The sequence below is a fragment of the Geotrypetes seraphini genome, chromosome 1 (assembly GCF_902459505.1).
Source record: "Geotrypetes seraphini chromosome 1, aGeoSer1.1, whole genome shotgun sequence".
Taxonomy (NCBI): domain Eukaryota; kingdom Metazoa; phylum Chordata; class Amphibia; order Gymnophiona; family Dermophiidae; genus Geotrypetes; species Geotrypetes seraphini.
In genome coordinates, this window is record NC_047084.1 from 456,090,006 (window position 1) to 456,108,461 (window position 18,456).

The following is an 18,456-nucleotide window of genomic DNA, read 5'->3' on the forward strand; positions in this document are numbered from 1 at the left end:
TTTTACAAAACCATAGCATGGCTTTTAGCGCCGGCCATGGCGATAACAGCTCCAACGCTCAAAGAATTCCTATGAGCATTGGAGCTGTTTCCACCATGGCCTGCACTAAAAACTATGCGCTACAGTTTTGTAAAAAGGGGGGGGGGGGGGGAAACTTAGGAACAAGAGGTCATAGCATGAAGGAGAAAGGGATAGGCATATGAGTATGACAATTTTCCAAAAGGGTAATGGATGCATGAAACAGCACTCCCAGTTGTAAAAAGAATCCTTAATACTTTAAGAAGTTAATACATAGTCAAAAGCAAGATGGCACTTGAGTGATTTAAATATGATGTACTGGTACTTCAATAATTTAAAGATATCCAGATAAACTGGATTTTTAGAAATTGTTAGGTATGTAACATTTCAGAAGGATGGTCAAAACATGCAGTATCTGGTCAAGTCAAATTTTCTGCATCACCTACTAGCGGAATTCGGCACAAAAAGTTTTGAAAATTCTGCAAAGTTTATTGGTAGTATTTTGCATAGAATTCTATCCTGAGGCCTGAAATTCCTTCCGCCTTTTCCTTTCTCAGGTGCCAGCCTCAGTTCCCTCTCACTCCAGCTGCAGTTCTGTCTCCATCTAAATAACACCCCGTTCTCACTTGCACCCTGAATCCCCTGCTGAGCTCCCATAGTCTGGCATCTTTCTCTCCCTCTCTCCACTGGCTATGAATCTCTTCCTCCCTTCCCATCCCTTTTCTGGTCTTGGTCATTCTCTTCCTCGCTCTATGGTCAAGCATCTCCTCCTTCTCAACCCCGCTCTCCCCCCTTACTGGCCTGGGTTTCCTTCTTACCCCCTTTCCCCTCTATTTACGGGTCCAACATCCATGTGCTCTCCCTTCTCCTCCTTCACCTGCAGGTCTAGCATCCATGTCCCCTCCTCTCCCCGCCATTTGCAGTCCAGTATCCATGACTCCTCCTCTCCTCCCCCACACCATAGAGTTAGAATCCATGTTCCCTCTCCCCCCCCCCAGTCCCCTCCTCCTCCCCTGTGTGGGTCTGGCTTCTCACCAAACGACTCTCCCCTTGAGATCAGATATATCTGCAAGCCTCCAAGAGCAGTAGCAGCTGTGGCAACTGGCTGTCAGAGGCAGCACTATGAACGGGTTGCTTGCAGCTGGCCCTGCCAGGGCCTTCCCTCTGCCATGTCATCTATCTACAGAAAGTGATGTGACAGAGGGAAGACCTTGGTGAGGCTGGCTGCAAGCAGCCCTTTCACAGAGCTGCCTCTGTTGGCCAGCTGCTTCTGCTGCTCTAGGAGGCCTGCAGGTATGTCTGATCTGGGGGGGGGGGAGGGGAAGGGGCTGGCTGGTAAGCCACACACTGAACAGAAGATTTCAGCGAAGTGTCTACAATGACACCTAGATCTTTTTCTTGGGTGCTGACTTCTTAGGTGGACCCTAGCATCAGGGCAGTGGTATAGCAGCTCAAATAATAATAGCAATAACAATATGGAACCAATATTCAACGGGAGATAATTGGATAGGAGAGGCTGACTGGGTGATCTGAGGAGACTGCCACAGCACTATCCAGTTGGGCCTGGATTCTCTGCACGGCACCAATATCGGCGGCTGCTTGATCACATGTCAATCACACGATGGCGCCGTTTAGAGAATTGTGCCTCTAGGAAAGACAGGCGCTGAAAAGGTAGGCCAGGGTTTTCAATGCCTACATTTCCGGTGCCTGTCTTTCCATGAATCGCGCCTATGTAGGCACTTTATAGCACCTAACACCACTTCTGGTGTTAGTCATATCTATAGTGGTGTTAGGTGCTGGTAGGTGCTTTTGGAGGCGTGTTTCCGGTGCCTTATGTTTAGGTGCCAGTAGGTGATTTAAATTTAATGTTAATTGCCGTTTCAAATGGCATATCTGAATTAACTTAGGCTCCTATCAGCACCTGTTTAAGCGCCATTTATAGAATTACCCACAGTGTCAGGGCAGTCTGGGGGCAAAGTTAAGAGATACCCAATTGGCATCTCTGTAAGGGCCAGATGCACAAAACTCTCCGCCCGTCTAACGATCGTCGGGAAACCAGTTTGACTGGTTTAGCAATGGACCTAATTTGCAGACATGATGTACAAAATGGCTTTAACTTGCATTCGTTCATTCTCCGACTCTGCCAAGCAAATGACCTCATTAGTGTTAAAATGAGGTCATTAATATTAAAACGAGCCCTCCGATCAATGCCCTTACATCGCAAAGGCATCTAGAGATGGCTGCTAAGGCCTTGAAATTACCGACAGGTCTACCTTATTTTTTCTTTTTTTGATGGCCACAGATATTGTGTCTGTGTATTACCAAAGCATAATTTCTGTCCCCATAAAAAAGGTTGTACTGAAGACTCTGATTGGCCTGGATACCTAAGGCCCCTCCCACAGGGGATATATAAAGCCCCTCCCAGTGCATCCCAAGATGCACTGGGAAGAGGAAGGCCTGCCATTTTGCAGAGGCAGGGCCTGCCGGCAGGAGGGAATGCGCAACCCTCCTGTTGGATTTCAATGACGATGATGCCTGCAACAAGGTACTGAGGGTAGAGGTCTGACCTGACCCCTCCAGACAAGCAGGGTCTTCTTTTGAGGACATTGGGGGGAGAGGGTCAGAAGGGGGGCCTTCATGTTGGTGGGGGGGAGTGTGGGGGAGGTGTCCTTGAGCTGAGAGGATCTGACCTGACCACCAGGGCTTTCCTTTGGGGACTTTTGTGGGGTGGTGGGAGAGTTGGAAGGGGGGCCTTCATGTCAGAGAGCAGTGGGGGAATATGAAAGTATAGTGGTGGGGCCCAGATATACTCAAATGTGTTGAGGCAGGAGGGAGTGGGGGGGGCCGCAATCTTCAAGGGGTGAGGGTCGGGAGTGTGAGGGGAGCTGATATTTTGTTGGTTTTTTTTTAATGGGGCCAGTATTGAGTGTGTGTAACACACACACATCTGTGCCATTAAAAAAAAAAAAAGATTAAAAGCCCCAATCAGCTGAGTGGAAGGAGTCACTTTTCAAACGAGTGATCAGATGGGATTATGGCTGTCTTCCGTCAAACTAATTTACATGAGAAACCATTTGAACATCGATCGCTGTTTTGAAATTGGCCCAAAAATCAGCCCTCAGCGACCTGCACAGTCTTAACGATCGTTTTTAGTACATCCAGCTCTATGAGTCTAACTGCTAGATGCACTAAAGTCAGCAATTGTTGCTAAACCTGTTTTCACAGCTATAGTGATGATCGCTTTTACTGACCTGATTCACAAAACGGCTTACCATGTATTTTCCCCCTCAATCGCCCATTTCCCGATCTGGCCATGCAAATTAGCTAAAACCCCATACAAAGTAGCCAAATATTTGATGCACTAACATCACTTGGCTATGCAAAAAACCCCCCCAAAAAACAGAGGTTTTAGCGATCGGAAAAAAAACAACAGGTCTCATGTGATACACAGGGAGGGGGGCCTAAGGTCCTGATTGGCTCAGATGTCAGATCTTTAGGAGGGGCCTTAGGTGTCTGAGCCAATCAGGGCCTTAGGCTCCTCCCCATGCATCACATGGTGCACTGGGGAGGGGAAGGCCCGTCATTTTCAATGGGCAGGTCTCAGAGCTGGAGGGACCATGCTTCCCTCCAGCTCACATTTACCAAAGGTATGGGGAGGGGGGGGTCGTGATGCATCCGGTGACAGAAGAAAGTGGGCATCCCTCCTGCCTTTTTGTTTGGAGGAAGGGGGAGGGTAGGAGATGTTTCGGGGGGGGCTTCATTGGCAGGTTTCCTGCAGGAGGCTGCTTTCAAGGCTTTCCCTGCCTCTCAGCTGCTTGGGCTTCCCTTTGCCAGCTTTGTGCATGTGTGAAAGTCGCTCTCACAGCAATCAATCGGACGAGAAAGATGGAGATTAGGACGAACCTCCACACAAATCATTTGCATGCAATCTTTTTGGTACATTGATCGCTCTTCCACAATCGGCCAGAGAATAGGTCAACAGCGATCTAGTTGGTATTAGAGATTATGTTTAGTGCATCCAGGCCTAAAAATCATTGCTGTTTCACTCATTAGGAGTGTGTCACATTCATTTGAAAGCTTTCTCATTCTCACACTCTTTGAGCTCTATTTCTCACTCATCAGAGCTTCAGTACCAGTGTACTGATCTTGATCACTGCTTTCATGAGAGGCAAATGTTGGAGAAACAAACCAAGCGCTAGATTCACTAAGGCCACGGATCCAATCTGATCTGTAAGGGATCTGATCTGATCCGTGACCGGGGGACTGATTCACAAAGCGCCCTCATGCAAATGAGGGTGATTGGATTCAAGCCTCCAACTGACCGACCAGATCACTGAAGAGCGATCCCGACACATGTGCAGACCATGGCAGTTTTCTTCACCCTTTTTACCCCTATGGATCAGTGGAAATAAAAGAATTATTTCGTGGACAGGCAAACTACTAAGACTGAAACTTAAAAACCCATCTCCGCCCCGTCCCCGTGAGCTCGGTCCTGCAAACCATCTGATCCCATCCGCACAAGCCTCAAATAGTTATGATTTTATATTAAAAGTATTTTATTAAAGTATAAAAAGAAACAATATTCTGTGCAATTGTCATTATATAAATACAAATAATACAGAGCAAGGAAACAGCGATCACAATATGATCCACCTCAACCTGGAAATAGGGGCGAAACGTCAATCCAGAATGACAGCCACGGCTCTAAACTTCTGAAAAGGAAATTATGAAGGGATGAGACGCATGGTGGGGAAGAAAATTAAGAAGAGGATAAACTCTGTAAAGACGCTGGAGCAAGCTTGGTCTCTTTTTAAGGATATGGTCACTGAGGTGCAAAATCTATATATACCACGTATCAACAAGGGATCAAAGAGGAAAAAGAATAAAGAACCGGCATGGCTCACTGTAGAGGTTAAGGAAGCGATCAAAGACAAAAAAACTTCATTTAAGGAATGGAAAAGATCAAAAATGGATGAAAACTGGAATAAGCACAAACAACATCAACGCAGGTGCCATAAGGCGGTAAAAGGGGCAAAAAGAGACTATGAGGAAAAAATAGCCAAGGATGCAAAAAACTTCAAGCCGTTCTTTAGATATATTAAAGAGAAATGACACGCGAAGGAAGCGGTGGGACCGTTGGATGACCAAGGAATAAAGGGAGCGCTAAAGGAGGACAAAGCAATCGCCGATAGACTGAACACATTGTCTGTGTTTACCAAAGAGGATATACACAGCATACTAGAACCCATCAGGCAATATGCTGGAAGTGAAAACGGGAAACTGACAGGGGTTACGGTCAGTCTAGAAGAGGTATACAGGCAGATTGATAGGCTTAAGAGCGATAAATCCCCAGGACCAGATGGCATCCATCCGAGGGTCATCAAGGAACTGAAAGGGACTATAGCTGAACTACTTCAACTAATAGCCAATCTGTGAATCAAAACAAGAAAGATTCCGGAAGACTGGACGGTGGCGAATGTTACACTGATCTTCAAAAAAGTTTCGAGGGGAGACCCAGGAAACTACAGACCGATGAGTCTGGCCTCAGTACCGGGAAAGATGGTAGAGGCGCTGATAAAGGACCACATCATTGATCACCTTGACAGACACGGTCTGATGAGGACCAGCCAGCATGGTTTCAGCAAAGGCAGATCTTGTTTGACAAACGTGCTGCACTTCTTCAAGGGAGTAAACAGGTAGATACACAAAGGCGACCCGGTCAAGTTTCAAGTTTATTTAGATTTGATAAATCGCTTATCAATAATTTACTAAGCGAGTTACAATAAAGTATAAAATAAACATACAGTTCAACATTGTATATCCGAACTTTCAGAAGGCATTCGACAAGGTTCCGCATGAACGACTACTTCGGAAAATTGCGAGCCATGAAATCGAGGGAGTATACTCATGTGGATTAAAAACTGGCTGGAGCATAGGAAACAGAGAGTGGGGGTAAATGGGCAATACTCGGACTGGAAGAGCGTCACCAGTGGGGTGCCGCAGGGCTCGGTGCTTGGACATGTGCTCTTCAACATCTTTATAAATGATCTAGACATAGGTACGACGAGCGAGGTGATTAAATTTGACACAAAGGTATTCAGAGTAGTGAAAATGCAGGGGGATTGCGAAGATTTGCAACATGACATAATCAGGCTTGAGGAATGGGCATCGACATGGCAGATGAGGTTCAACATGGATAAGTGAAAAGTGATGCATGTTGGTAACAAAAATCTCAAGCACGAGTACAGGATGTCTGGGGCGGTACTTGGAGAGAACTCCCAGGAAAGGGACTTGGGAGTTCTGATTGACAAGTCGATGAAGCTGTTTACGCAATGTGCGGCGGAGGCGAAAAGGGCGAACAGAATGTTAGGAATGATAAAGAAGGGGATCACGAACAGATCGAAGGTTATCATGCCGCTGTACCGGGCCATGGTGCACCCTCACCTGGAGTACTGCGTACAGCACTGGTCGCCGTACATGAAGAAGGACACCGTACTAGTCAAAAGGGTCCAGAGAAGAGCGACTAAGATGGTTAAGGGGTTGGAGAAGCTGCCGTACAGCGAAAGATTAGAGAAACTGGGCCTCTTCTCCCTCGAACAGAGGAGATTGAGAGGGGCCATGATCGAAACATTCAAGGTACTGAACGGGATAGACTTAGTATGTAAGGACAGGTTGTTCACCCTCTCCAAGGTAGGGAGAACGAGAGGGCACTCTCTAAAGTTGAAAGGGGATAGATTCCTTACGAACATAAGGAAGTTCTTCTTCACCTAGAGAGTGGTGGAAAACTGGTACACTCTCCCGGAGTTTGTCATAGGGGAAAACACCCTCCAGGGATTCAAGACAAAGTTAGACAAGTTCCTACTGAACAAGGACGTACGCTGCTAGGGCTAGTCTCAGTTAGGGCGCTGGTCATTGACCAAAGGGCCGCTGCATGAGCGGACTGCTGGGCATGATGGACCACTGGTCTGACCCAGCAGTGGCATTTCTTATGTTCTTATGTTCTTACGCATGCGCTTTCTCTCCATACTTTTCGTTTTTTGCCACTGTCTCTTATCTTATACAAGCAGTGCTCTTCTCTTTTTAAACAAACTATCAATTTTAAAACGCAGACTGTCATAGAAATAAAATTCTCAGGTTTTTTTTTTAAAGACACAGCATCACTTTTTTAAAGACAAACTCTCAAACCTCAGCGAAGTACAGATGACCTTGGTGAAGCCAGTGAAGGACCCGGGGAGACGGCAGGTGCAATTCAACATACCAGCTGGCTCCTAGCCTCAGCTCTCTTACACGCTTCTTACGGCATGTCCTCCTCCCGAGCTGAAATTTTTTTTGCAAGCCCGTGTGTCCCAGGCTAGCCTGCCCTTCCCCCGCAGTGCGAGCCCATGGGTTTAAAGCGGGGCTGCACTGTGGGGAAAGACAGAATAGCCTGGGACACGGGAGAGTAAAACGGACTTGCAAAAAAGTTTCAGCTTGGGAGGCTGAGGAGGAAGACATGCCCTGAGAAGCGTGTGAGAGAGCTGAGGGTAGGAGCCAGCAAGAGTCGGGGCAGTAAGAGCAGGAGTGAATCACAGAAAGCATTCCAATGATGTGAAGCGAGTGAGACAGGAGTCGGGGCGGCAAGAGCAGGAGATGTGCCTCAGTTAGTTGCTTATTTTCAGGGAGAGAATGCTCAGGAGAGTCGTCAGGGACGTGAGCGACTGGTCCCCAGCAGTCGCTTGTTTTGGGATCGGCCAGCCCAGTTGATGTGCCTCATTTTTTTTTAGTGAATTGCTGCCTGCCTATATTTGCATGCTGTTCCCCCTCATTTGCATGCGCGGATCGGATCAGATCGGAGGATGATCGGGACAGAGGTTAGTGAATCAGATCGGAGGAAAATTGGGTCTCAAAGTGGTCAGGACATGATCAATGTCCTTAGTGAATCTAGCCCCAAGTGGTCAAATCAGTAAGAAGAAATCTGAGCACTGCTTCCCCTTTACTGCAAATACATGTGATCCAAAACCGATGTACATACTTTTAACTACCAGGTGGAAGATAATTTTTAGCTCAAAAAATTTATCCAAATTGCTCCCTACTATGTCTGTATGTTTTCATGGACTCCAAAGAAAGGCCAATATTATTTAATGTTGCTTTGATTCATTTGCAAAACAATACTACATTTAATTTATTCTAGATCAAAATCTGTCAATGAATTCAAATATAGATGAGTTAGTAAAGAATATATGCTGTGGAAATTACGAATTATTAGACCATATTTTGATATTTCTTCTTTTAGACTGTTGATGCAGCCTTTAATTTTAAATATTTTGGACTCCTGTAAATTGTTTATTTAGCGGGTTATAAGAAGAATCTTTACAGACTTCATATTATATAAAACACAGCAGTCCAATTGATTTTCAATTTTAAAAAGTCATGTTACACCTTATCGAACAATTACATTGGTTAACAATTGAGGCTAGAGTCATATTCAAGTTTGGATGCATATATTACAAGGTTTTATATTGTCTAGCACCTGATTATCTTGTGGAACATTTCTCATTTATTAATTCAGAATGCCCAAGACATAACTGTAATTTTTTTGTTTTTCTATCACTAAAGGTTCGTTTATATAAGAGTTATTTTCAAAAACTTTTATCATTTCAGGCAGCTTCTTGGGATCTTGGGATAAAGTGTTTGTAGGTTTCAAAGTTAGCTCTGTTTCTTACTAGTACTTTAGGAAACTATTGAAAATGTATTTATTTTAAAAAATTCTGAAATTTAGGTTATTCGTTTCCATTGTTATTGTTTTAATTTTCTTTATAAACTGCATAGAACTCTTAAGGTACTACGGTATATAAATACATTTTTTTGTTATGTTTTGTTATGTTATGCTAGATTTATACCTTGAATGTACTATCTGAAAAATCTTACTCTTTGGCCTTCAATCTCACTCCTTGTTAGGGAAAATCTCACTCTTTGGATCTCTGTTTTAGGGAGTCTTTTACTAAAGATTTGTACAGTACAAGTTCTGTTCTGTCCCTCCCAGGTGTTCAATCCCAACCCGCAATCCGGGAGTTGCAGAAATGCAACACTTTTCTGAGCACGTACTCCACCCCCTTACAATTTCTGCAAGCAATCCATGCAGAAGTGTTTTGCAGTTACTCTGCTTCTATTTCTTATTTTTTCGTGTAAAGTTCATTTTCTCGGTGGCTTCAGTGCCTTAAGACCCCTTCCTGGTGGTCCCCTGTCAGAGGAAAGGACGCAGTCCCGTGGTGCCAGACTGTTGCTTCATAGAGAAACTTTGGTGGATCTGTGGAGCCATCCTGCTGTATGCCACCATTCCTAAGCTCAGGGTCCCTTCCCCTGGGAGTTTGCTTGCCCGCTGACCTTGTCATGGATTTCAAGCACAGGCTGTATGTGTCTGGAGTGAAACCCACCCAGGTTTCAAGGCGCAGGCTGCCTTTCCTGCCCCCAGCCGCATGGCGAGGATCCGTAGGGGTGGAGGTCGTAGTCGGTGTCTGGCTGGCTAGCATTCAGAAGATCTTCCATTCTAGTCATTTGGAGAGGTTTCTGAGGCACAAAAATCATTTTCCTCCATTCAGCTGCTGTTTAAAATTTCTGACAGGCATAGCACTGCAGAACTGTGAGTACCCACCATTATTTCCTATGGGAACTTCGGGAGTGGCTTCTGGATAGTTGTTAAATTCATTTTTCACAGTTTCTGAGGGTAGGGTTCGGGTACCCACCTCCCCAGATCCCCAAATCAAAATTTTTTTATTTTTGGATTTTGTTAATTTTTGCCATTTTTGTCATGAATTCGCTGACGATGACCATCTTGGATTTTAAACAATTTTTTTTCTTATTATTTCTGCTTCAAAACCCCTCGATTTGATTCAAATTCATTTGAGATGGACTTCCCAGCTCCTAATCTGTTGAATGTAGACATTGCGCCAGATTGGCGCTGGACAGCAACCATGTGCTGTAGCGCACTGGGGAAGGCGCAGGAGCTTTGGACATTGCCTCCTCCAAGTATTCTTGGGCTGGGGAGCTGGCCTCGGACTGTTCCTTCGGCAGAAAATCTTGCCCAGAGGCCATCTTGGTGTCTGGTGCAAAACACCTGTGTTCTGAGTCTGAGAACTCTTTTGGCATGGCGCATGTACCTCAACAGAGCCCTGTCATAGTTGCGGGGTGAGCCTTTTCACCAGATTTTATTTGGCTTCTCTGAAAGGCGTGTTCTTCAGACCCTGCTCGTTTGACGCAGCCATCAGGAATGTTGGCACTTTCTCAGTCTGTTGCATCAGTGGCTGAGATTCCTGTTCAGGAGCCCTTACGTCTGGCTGTGGCAGACCTCAATTACAGTATTGTGTCACAAGCCCAGCACTACAGCTAGCCTTGTTCCTGCCAGAAAACAGAGAAACTTAGCCCTGAAGCTTAACAGAGCTGATCAGTGCAGCAGCTCTCCAACTGGCATGGAGCAGGACTTTGTTTCTAGAGAGATTTCACAGGAGCAGGAGCCTGGGGAGGAGTGGGAGCAGTTTGAGGACAATCACTCCTTTAAACCTAGCATAGCTTCCAGGAAGACTCAACCTAAGAAACAAGATTTAAGCCCTTTAGGTACACACCTGTTGAGGCTGATTGAAGAGCAGGAGAGAGCTCAAGGACTGCTGAAGCCTGCCCAACCCCCACACAGGTATGGGCGTGGCTCTCTCAGAGCAAGGCAGGTAGAGCAGAGCAAGCCCAGGGGAGTTAGTGCTGAACTCACAGAGGAAGCAGACACATGGCTGGGTGCTCCAGAGTTCAGGCAAGGGAATGAAATTGAAATACAGGATTTGGAAGATTCCTCATTGTTGAACCAGCCAAATTGCCTGCAGCCAGATGAAGCCATGGACTTTTGCTCTGAACCGTTGGAAGAACGAATGGAGGAAAGTTAAGTTTTCTTTTTTCTTTGAACTGCAGTGTGTTGTTGAATGAAGGAACTAGTGCTGGCTGTGGGAGAATTTAGAGGCTCATTGCAGGGAAAATCTACCCTGTTTGTATGAACTTTGGACTGTGGTTTTTTTTTTTGCTGTTTTTGAAAGCTCAGCCAAGGAGTGTTATAGTGGGAATTGTGGGGTGAATCCACGTAAGATCCACAGGGTTGGGATTGCGGGGCCAGTTTGGCTGTTTTTTTTTTATAGTGGATTCAACAATTCCCCAACCCCACCAACTTACTAGAGTTGAGAGGGGCAGCCTGACTAAATCCAGGCAGGCAAAGTGTGCTTTGCTAGGACAAATTGACTTTTGACAAGACTGAAAAACTCACCAATTATTGTTTTCCTTTTTGCTCAGAAGAAGCTGGTGAGGGACTATCAATACTTACCCTGAGGAAAGGGTGTGAACAGCTGTGGGCTGACTTAGCAGTCAGAAGCACTGCAGGGCTTATTGCCAGGACAAATGTGCTGTTTGCTTTTGTTTTCTGCTGGGTTTTTTTTGAACATTGGCTACTTTGCCAAGTTTCCAAGTTTATTATACAGTTTGATTAATCGCCTAATCTATATTCTAGGCGATATACAAAATAGTATGAATATTTAAAAACATAGGTAAATTATTACATAGACAAACAATATTTCAAAAACAAACAACTATGAAAAAAAAACAAAAAACAATATAGAAACAATAGGAAAATTCTTTAAAGGTTACAATCTGTATCAAGTTCAATATATAAAGGTAACAACATTAGGAGGGAAGACGAACATAAAAAGAAGGAAATATAAGATAAAGAGGGATTGTAGAATCATTTATTCACTAAAAGCATCATTAAAAAGGAAACTTTTAAGCTTAGTCTTGAATTTGTCTAAGTTCTTTTCTTCTCTTATATAAAGTGGGAGATCATTCCAAGACTGGGGGGCAGTCACTGAAAAAATAGTAAGACGTCTCGTATTAATGACTCTCAATGGGGGAATGGCCAATAAATGTTGATCCTGAGATCTCAGTATTCTAGAAGTAGTGTAAGGAATTAAACTCTAAAAATGAAAGGGGGGGTTTGAAATATTAATGATTTAAAAGTAAGCAAACATATTTTATATAAAATGCGGTGTGCAACGGGGAGCCAGTGTGATTCCTTAAGTAAGGGTGTGACGTGGTCAAATTTATTTGCTTTGTGAATTATTTTAATAGAGGCGTTCTGTATAATTTGAAGACGTCTGATTTCTTTTTGTGTCAAACCCTTAAATAAGGCATTACAATAATCAAGTTTGGAGATAACTAGAGAATGTATTAGAATATTCAGGGATTTTGCACATAAGAACTTGGCGACGGAACGAATTTGGCGCAGTCTGAAGAAAGTAGATTTAACCACATTGCTTATGTGATCGTGGTATGATAATTTATTGTCAAATATTATTCCTAAGATCTTAATATTTTGGTGTATCTGCAATGGAGTGCCTTTAATGGAAATTGGAATAAGCGGTGTGCTACAGTCCTTCCACGGAAAGAGCTTTGCTGAATAAAGCTTTCTTGCTTGTACCATTGGAAGAAAGAGAGCCTTATTGTATTGGGAGAACTGTGCTATTCTGACTACTATTTTCTCCTTATTATTACTATCTCAGCAGGGCTTTCAACCTTTGAAGGCACACCAGAGTCTGTATTTTGCGCACGGCCCGGTAGCCATCCCAGAATCCGGTACCGGGAGTGCGACAGTTGCCATGCAGATATCATGACTCTTCTGTCTCCTGACACTGCTTCTATATTGGATCCGGCTGATAGCCTTGCTGGGACTGGTCACCTTGGCCACTCTGAAATGTGATACCCCAGAAAACTCTTTTTGACCTTCTAATGCTATATTTAAGCTTGATCCCCTGTTACAACAGTTCTAATTCCAGACGTCCTCAGACCTCAGGTTCCCGTGCAGTGGCTGCTCCGAAAAAGCCCCGATTACGCCAGAGGTCGGGCGTGGCTTCCTCATTTTGGAGGCTGACTTCTCAGTTTTATCTGGAGTGGACTCGACTTCGGATCAATGGGTTTGGCCATCATTCGGGAGAGGCACAAGTTGGACCTCCTTTGCCCACCTCTGGATTTGTTTCTGATTTCTGGCAAATTGACCAGAATGGAGTCCAGGGTTCATGATACTCTGCAATGCCTCTTAGACATCGGAGTGCTGGAACCTGTTCCAGAACATGAATCAGGCTTAGGCAGATACTCCTTATACTTCATCATACCACAGAAAGGCTCGGAGGATTGGAGATCCTTTCTGTATCTAAAGTCAGTCAACCATATTCCTCTTTTCCACGTGGAAACAGAGTGCAAGGTGATAGTTGCTATCTCTTCAGGAGAGTTTCTGGTGTCCATGGATCTCACTGATCTTACCTCCATATTTTGATCTACCTGGAGCATCACCAGTTTCTGCATTTCCATGTTCTGCAACAGCATTTCCAGTTTACAGCTCTGTCCTTTGGCCTCAAGATGGAGCCTGCACTTTTGCCAAGGCAATGGTAGTTGTGGTGGCTTTCTGCCAGCAGGGATCCAAGTCCATTCTTCCTTGGACAACTGGTTGATATGGGCTTTGTCTCTTCAGGAATGCAAAAGTGCAGTGGAGATGGTAGTGTCTCTGCTGCAGGCGTTGGCAAGTTCATGAAGAGCTGCTTGACGTCCTCCTAGTCCCTGGAGTATCTGGGCCTTCTCTTCATCTCCAGACAGGGTCATGTATTTCTTCCCGAGACATGCAGACAGAAACTTCAACAGATCATATTTTGGAGGCCACATTACCGTAAAGATGTGCTCAGAATTGAGTCGGTTCAGCGGATGGCCACCAGGATGGTCTCGGGGCTAAAAGGTCTCTCGTACGAAGAGAGACTGAACAAATTGCAGCTCTATACTCTCGAGGAGCGTAGGGAGAGGGGAGACATGATTGAGACATTTAAGTACATCACGGGACGGGTCGAGGTGGAAGATGATATCTTTCTTCTCAAAGGACCCTCTAACACAAGAGGACATCCGCTCAAACTCAGGGGAGGGAAGTTTCGTGGAGACGTCAGGAAGTACTTCTTCACGGAACGAGTGATAAGAGCATTGGAACAAGCTTCCAGTACAGGTGATCGAGGCCTGCAGTATCCCAGACTTCAAGAATAAATGGGATACCTATGTGGGATCACTGCGAGAGTCATACCAATGAATAGGGTCGCTAGGATATAGACTTAATAGAGCAGGTCAGTAGAGTTAAGGGGCCAGTAGACTTAAAAGGGGGTCAATGGTATGGGCAGACTTGATGGGCTGTAGCCCTTATCTGCCGTCATCTTTCTATGTTTCTATCATAATTCTTCTGAACCATAAGGCTCCTTCAGCCTGGCATTATCTGCAAGTTCTGGTGTATCTGGCAGCCTTCTTGGAGGCAGTCCCCTGGGCCAGAGCACACATGTGCCCTTTAAAGGAGTCCTTCTTCTCTGGGTGGTCTCTGTAGCATTTTCCCCCTCAGGTGCCGCTCCCCTGGACAGTGCCAGCTAGCAGCAGCTTGAGTTGGTGGCTTCAGGGGGAGGCTTTCTGCCAGGGCTGGCTTCTTTGGATTTCAGAGTGGATAACTCTTATGACGGATACCAGCCTATTGGGTTAGGGGCTCACTGCAGGGACCGCTCTATTCAGGGGCAATGGACTCCTTGTCCGAAACTTTGGTTGATCAATTATCTGGGACTTCAGGCAATTCGGCTGGTGCTCTCCAGCCCCTTCTGAAAGGAACAGTGGTGTGAGTTTCTCCGATGACACCACAGCGGTAGCATACATACATCATCAAGAGGGCATGAGAAGTTCTTTCTTGGGCCAGGAGGCTTGCATGTAGTCCCGCTGAGCAGAAGCTCATCTTCTATCTTCCTTGGTGGCCCATGTGGCCGGAGTCGAAAATGTTCAGACAGACTTCTTCAGCCGACAGATCCTGGACCCAAGAGCATGGTCCCTCTAGCAAGAGGCGTTCCATCTGATCGTACAGTGCTGGAGTCAGCCCCAGATGGACTTCATGGCTTTGGCAGAGAACTCGAAGGCCAGGCGCTTTTTCAGTCGACAAATGATGAGGAAGCTAGGACCGGATACCTTGGTTTGGACCTGGCTGGCTCACGAGTGTTTGTATGATTTTCCCTCTGTGATTTCTGGTTGGTTGGGTCCTCCGCCAGATAGCAACACATCCCAGCCTGTTGATTGTAGTAGCTTCAGACTGGCCTTGTTGCCCATGGTAAGTGGATCTCGTCCATCTTCCGTAGGGCAAGAAATTCTGGCTCCCTATTCCTCGATATCTTCTCAGTCATGGACCAGTGCCCATGGAGAACCCAAGGCGCTTTGGTCTCATGGCATGGCTCTTGAGCGCTCAGCTTTGATGAAGTGTGGATTTTAGGATGTAGTTCTCTCTAATTTTTTGCACTCAATGAAACTCTCTACTATGGTGTCTTATGCCAAAGCCTGGAAGGCTTTCAAGTGGTGTGCTAAGAATCACATGGAGCCTAAGAGGATGTGGGAGTTTTCTCCGTACTGTACCTTCCTTCCTTTCTACTGAAGGTGGTTTCTGCCTTCCATGTCAACCAGGAAGTTCGTTGTCTGCCTTTCCTTCCACAGGCTCGGAGCAAAAGGATTGGTTCTTGCGCAAGTTGGCTGTCAGGAGAATCTTACTCCATTGTTTGGAGAGGACTAATGATTTCCGGCTGTCATGTTTTTACTTTATTTCTTTCTTTCCTTTTTTATAATGTAGTTCTTGCTCTTCGCCTACTGTATCTGTATGTTTATCTGACAAACTTAGGTCATGTGTACATTATTTTTATGCAAAGACCCATTTTCAAGTTTCAAGTTTATTAAAATATTTGATTTGATTGCAAAATCCAAATCCAATGCGATTTACATTTAGTTAAAAATTAGGTTAAAAAAAACAAACAAAACAAGACAATTGGAACTATTTTAACAAAACAAAACAATACATGTGAAAAGGGAGTGAAAAAAAAAATTTGTAAACAAATAAAAAGGGATAGGTAATAAAACAAGAGGTTGGGGAAGGTTACCCACTTAATTTTCGCTTACCAGCACCACTAGTCAACTGTAAAGTAGCCTAATATAGTAGAATTTAAATGATTCAGTTAAAAGCGTCCTTAAAAAGCCAGCTTTTTAGAAGACTTTTAAACTTACTAAGTAATTTTTCTTCTCTTATATTGATCGGGAGCGAATTACAAATTTGAGGGGCTAGAAACCTTGTATAGGTGGTTTAAGAAATTTAAATAAACTTGGAAACTTGGTCTAATCACCTATTTATCCTGACTACTGCGTCTTGCCGTGGTTGGCCAGCAGCCCAGGCTTCAATCACTCAATGGATTTGAATGGCCATCTCTGCAACTTACATCACCTGTGGCAAACAGCTACCGATTTCATTTAACTCCTACTCAACTGGAAGTGTGACTGCGTTGTGGGCGGAGTCTCGTGCGATTCATCCTGATGAACTTTGCAGGGCGGGCTACTTGGTCCTCTCTTTGTACTGTTACTGTACTTGGTTTTACTGAGTGGATGTGGTGGCTTTTTCTGATGCCAGCTTTTATGAACTTGGTGTTGAGAGCAGGCTTTACTGTCCCTCCCTAGATGTAGCCATTGCTTTGGAATGTCACCTAGCGTATGGAATCTGGAAGGGATGTAACAGACTGGAAGATTAGGTTTATACCTTCGATAATCTTCTTTCCGTTAGTCCCTGTAGGATTTCATACGACCTGCCCTTACTGTGTATACTCAGTTTGGAATAGCCTGCTTCTTTCTGCCTTGATGATTCTCCTTACAGGCTTTAATGTTTTCCAGCCAGTTGACAGATCCTGTGGGGAGTTTTCTGTGAGTATGCACATTATCGAAGGCCTTTCTTAGGGTGCAGGTTAGTTTTACATTATTCCTCAAAGGGGATTTTTTTCTGAGTTGCCTTTATTATTTGTTCATGTTTTGCAGAGCAGTTCAGTTTAAGAATTGTTTATGCTGCTGGAGATCTTTCCCCGTACCCCCTTGTCATGGATTTGTTCAGGTATGTGGCTTGACTTTGGGATTAACTGCATATGTTTGCTAGCTCTCAGACTAAGGGGGTGGAGCATGTACGCAGAAAAATGTTGGATTTCTGCAACTCTCAGATTGCGAGTTGGGATTGAACACCTAGCATATGGAATCCTACAGGGACTAACAAAGATTATCGAAGGTATAAACCTAATCTTTCATTATCTGCCAGAGGACCCATTTTTTCCCTATGGCCCTGCTGTAGATAACTTATGCTTATCTTTAGTAAAAGATTCCCTTGGGTAATTGCCTGGATAGAGTTAGGCCAGCAAAAAACCTATCTTAACTTTATACCTGTTAACTTTCATCAGCCAGCCAAGACCCAGATATTCAACTTCTGTGCCTGAATTAGGCCCAACATTGAAAATCTGGGTCAGAGTCTACCCTGAGCATTCAATGTCCGACATGGGCTGAATATCGGGCCCTAGTGGTATAGTAAACAGGGTGCGGGGGGGGGGGGGGAGATGATCCACTCCGGGTAGGGCATCCTTCCTCCACTCCTTGCCGTGTACATTCGCCCTTTACCTTCTGCATACCTTTTTTACTTCCCCAGCACAAGGTTGCTGCCCATGTCGGCATCAGTGCTCTCTCTGACGTCACTTCCGGGACCGATGCCTAGGAAGTGACGTCAAGGGGCGAGCTGACACTGACATGGACATGCTGCTCACACCAGATAAGTTAAAAAGGGAAAGAGAAGGGTGCGCACGTGTGGCAGGGGGTTTGGGGAAGAGGGCAGGGGAGGGGCGCCACTGCCCCAGACGCCGCTTACCCTTACTATGCCACTGTCGGGCCCTATATATATTTATATATGTATAAGACATGTGCTAATTTTTTCCATTGCTTCTTTTCCTTCTCATAGGGAGCCAGATGACACTGCCATTTATGTGGGCCTGAATGGACCAGATCACTTTGGTGATGTTATCAAAGCTGACCGCATCTTTCCACATGCTGGTCATGATGAGAATGTCAGTGTGGGAAATGATATCGCTCTGATCCTGCTCGAGGGTCCCATCTTGTTTTGGAAGTATGTCAGACCCTTCTCCGTGACACAAAGCCTGAATATGGACATCAAAAACGTGGACAGATGTGGACTAGCAGGGCTGCGCTGGTTAGAATCAGGTTTGGAAATTCATATTGAGGAGGGGAGGACAAAGGAAACAAAATAGGCAGGGAGCAGCAATGGAATCTAAGTTAAATAATGGCTTGGCGTTGAGGTAGATATATTATCACTAAGATTAGAGTGCTGAATTGGAATTCAGGAACTTGTGTATTCTAATCCTGGCCTGTCCCCTCTCAGGCCCTGGTATAGTATGTCAAACTATCCTTTTAATACAGTGGCTCACCCAAGACATGCTAATCTTATTCTCAATGCAATTAAAAAAAATTTTTATCGTGGGAAAATCTGTGGTAATAAAACCACTGCACTAAAGGGTAGTA

General features: G+C 44.9%; 1 protein-coding gene across 3 annotated transcripts in view; it reads left to right on the forward strand.

Annotated features, from left to right (window-relative positions):
- The window catches only part of LOC117349045 (serine protease 55-like), a 120,665-nt gene that overhangs the window by 43,043 nt on the left and 59,166 nt on the right, over positions 1-18,456 (forward strand). For all 3 annotated transcript variants that reach the window (XM_033921944.1, XM_033921934.1, XM_033921952.1), the window contains one exon: positions 17,879-18,138. In XM_033921944.1, coding sequence (XP_033777835.1) covers positions 17,879-18,138 — 260 coding nt within the window. The remainder of the gene's footprint in view (positions 1-17,878; positions 18,139-18,456) is intronic.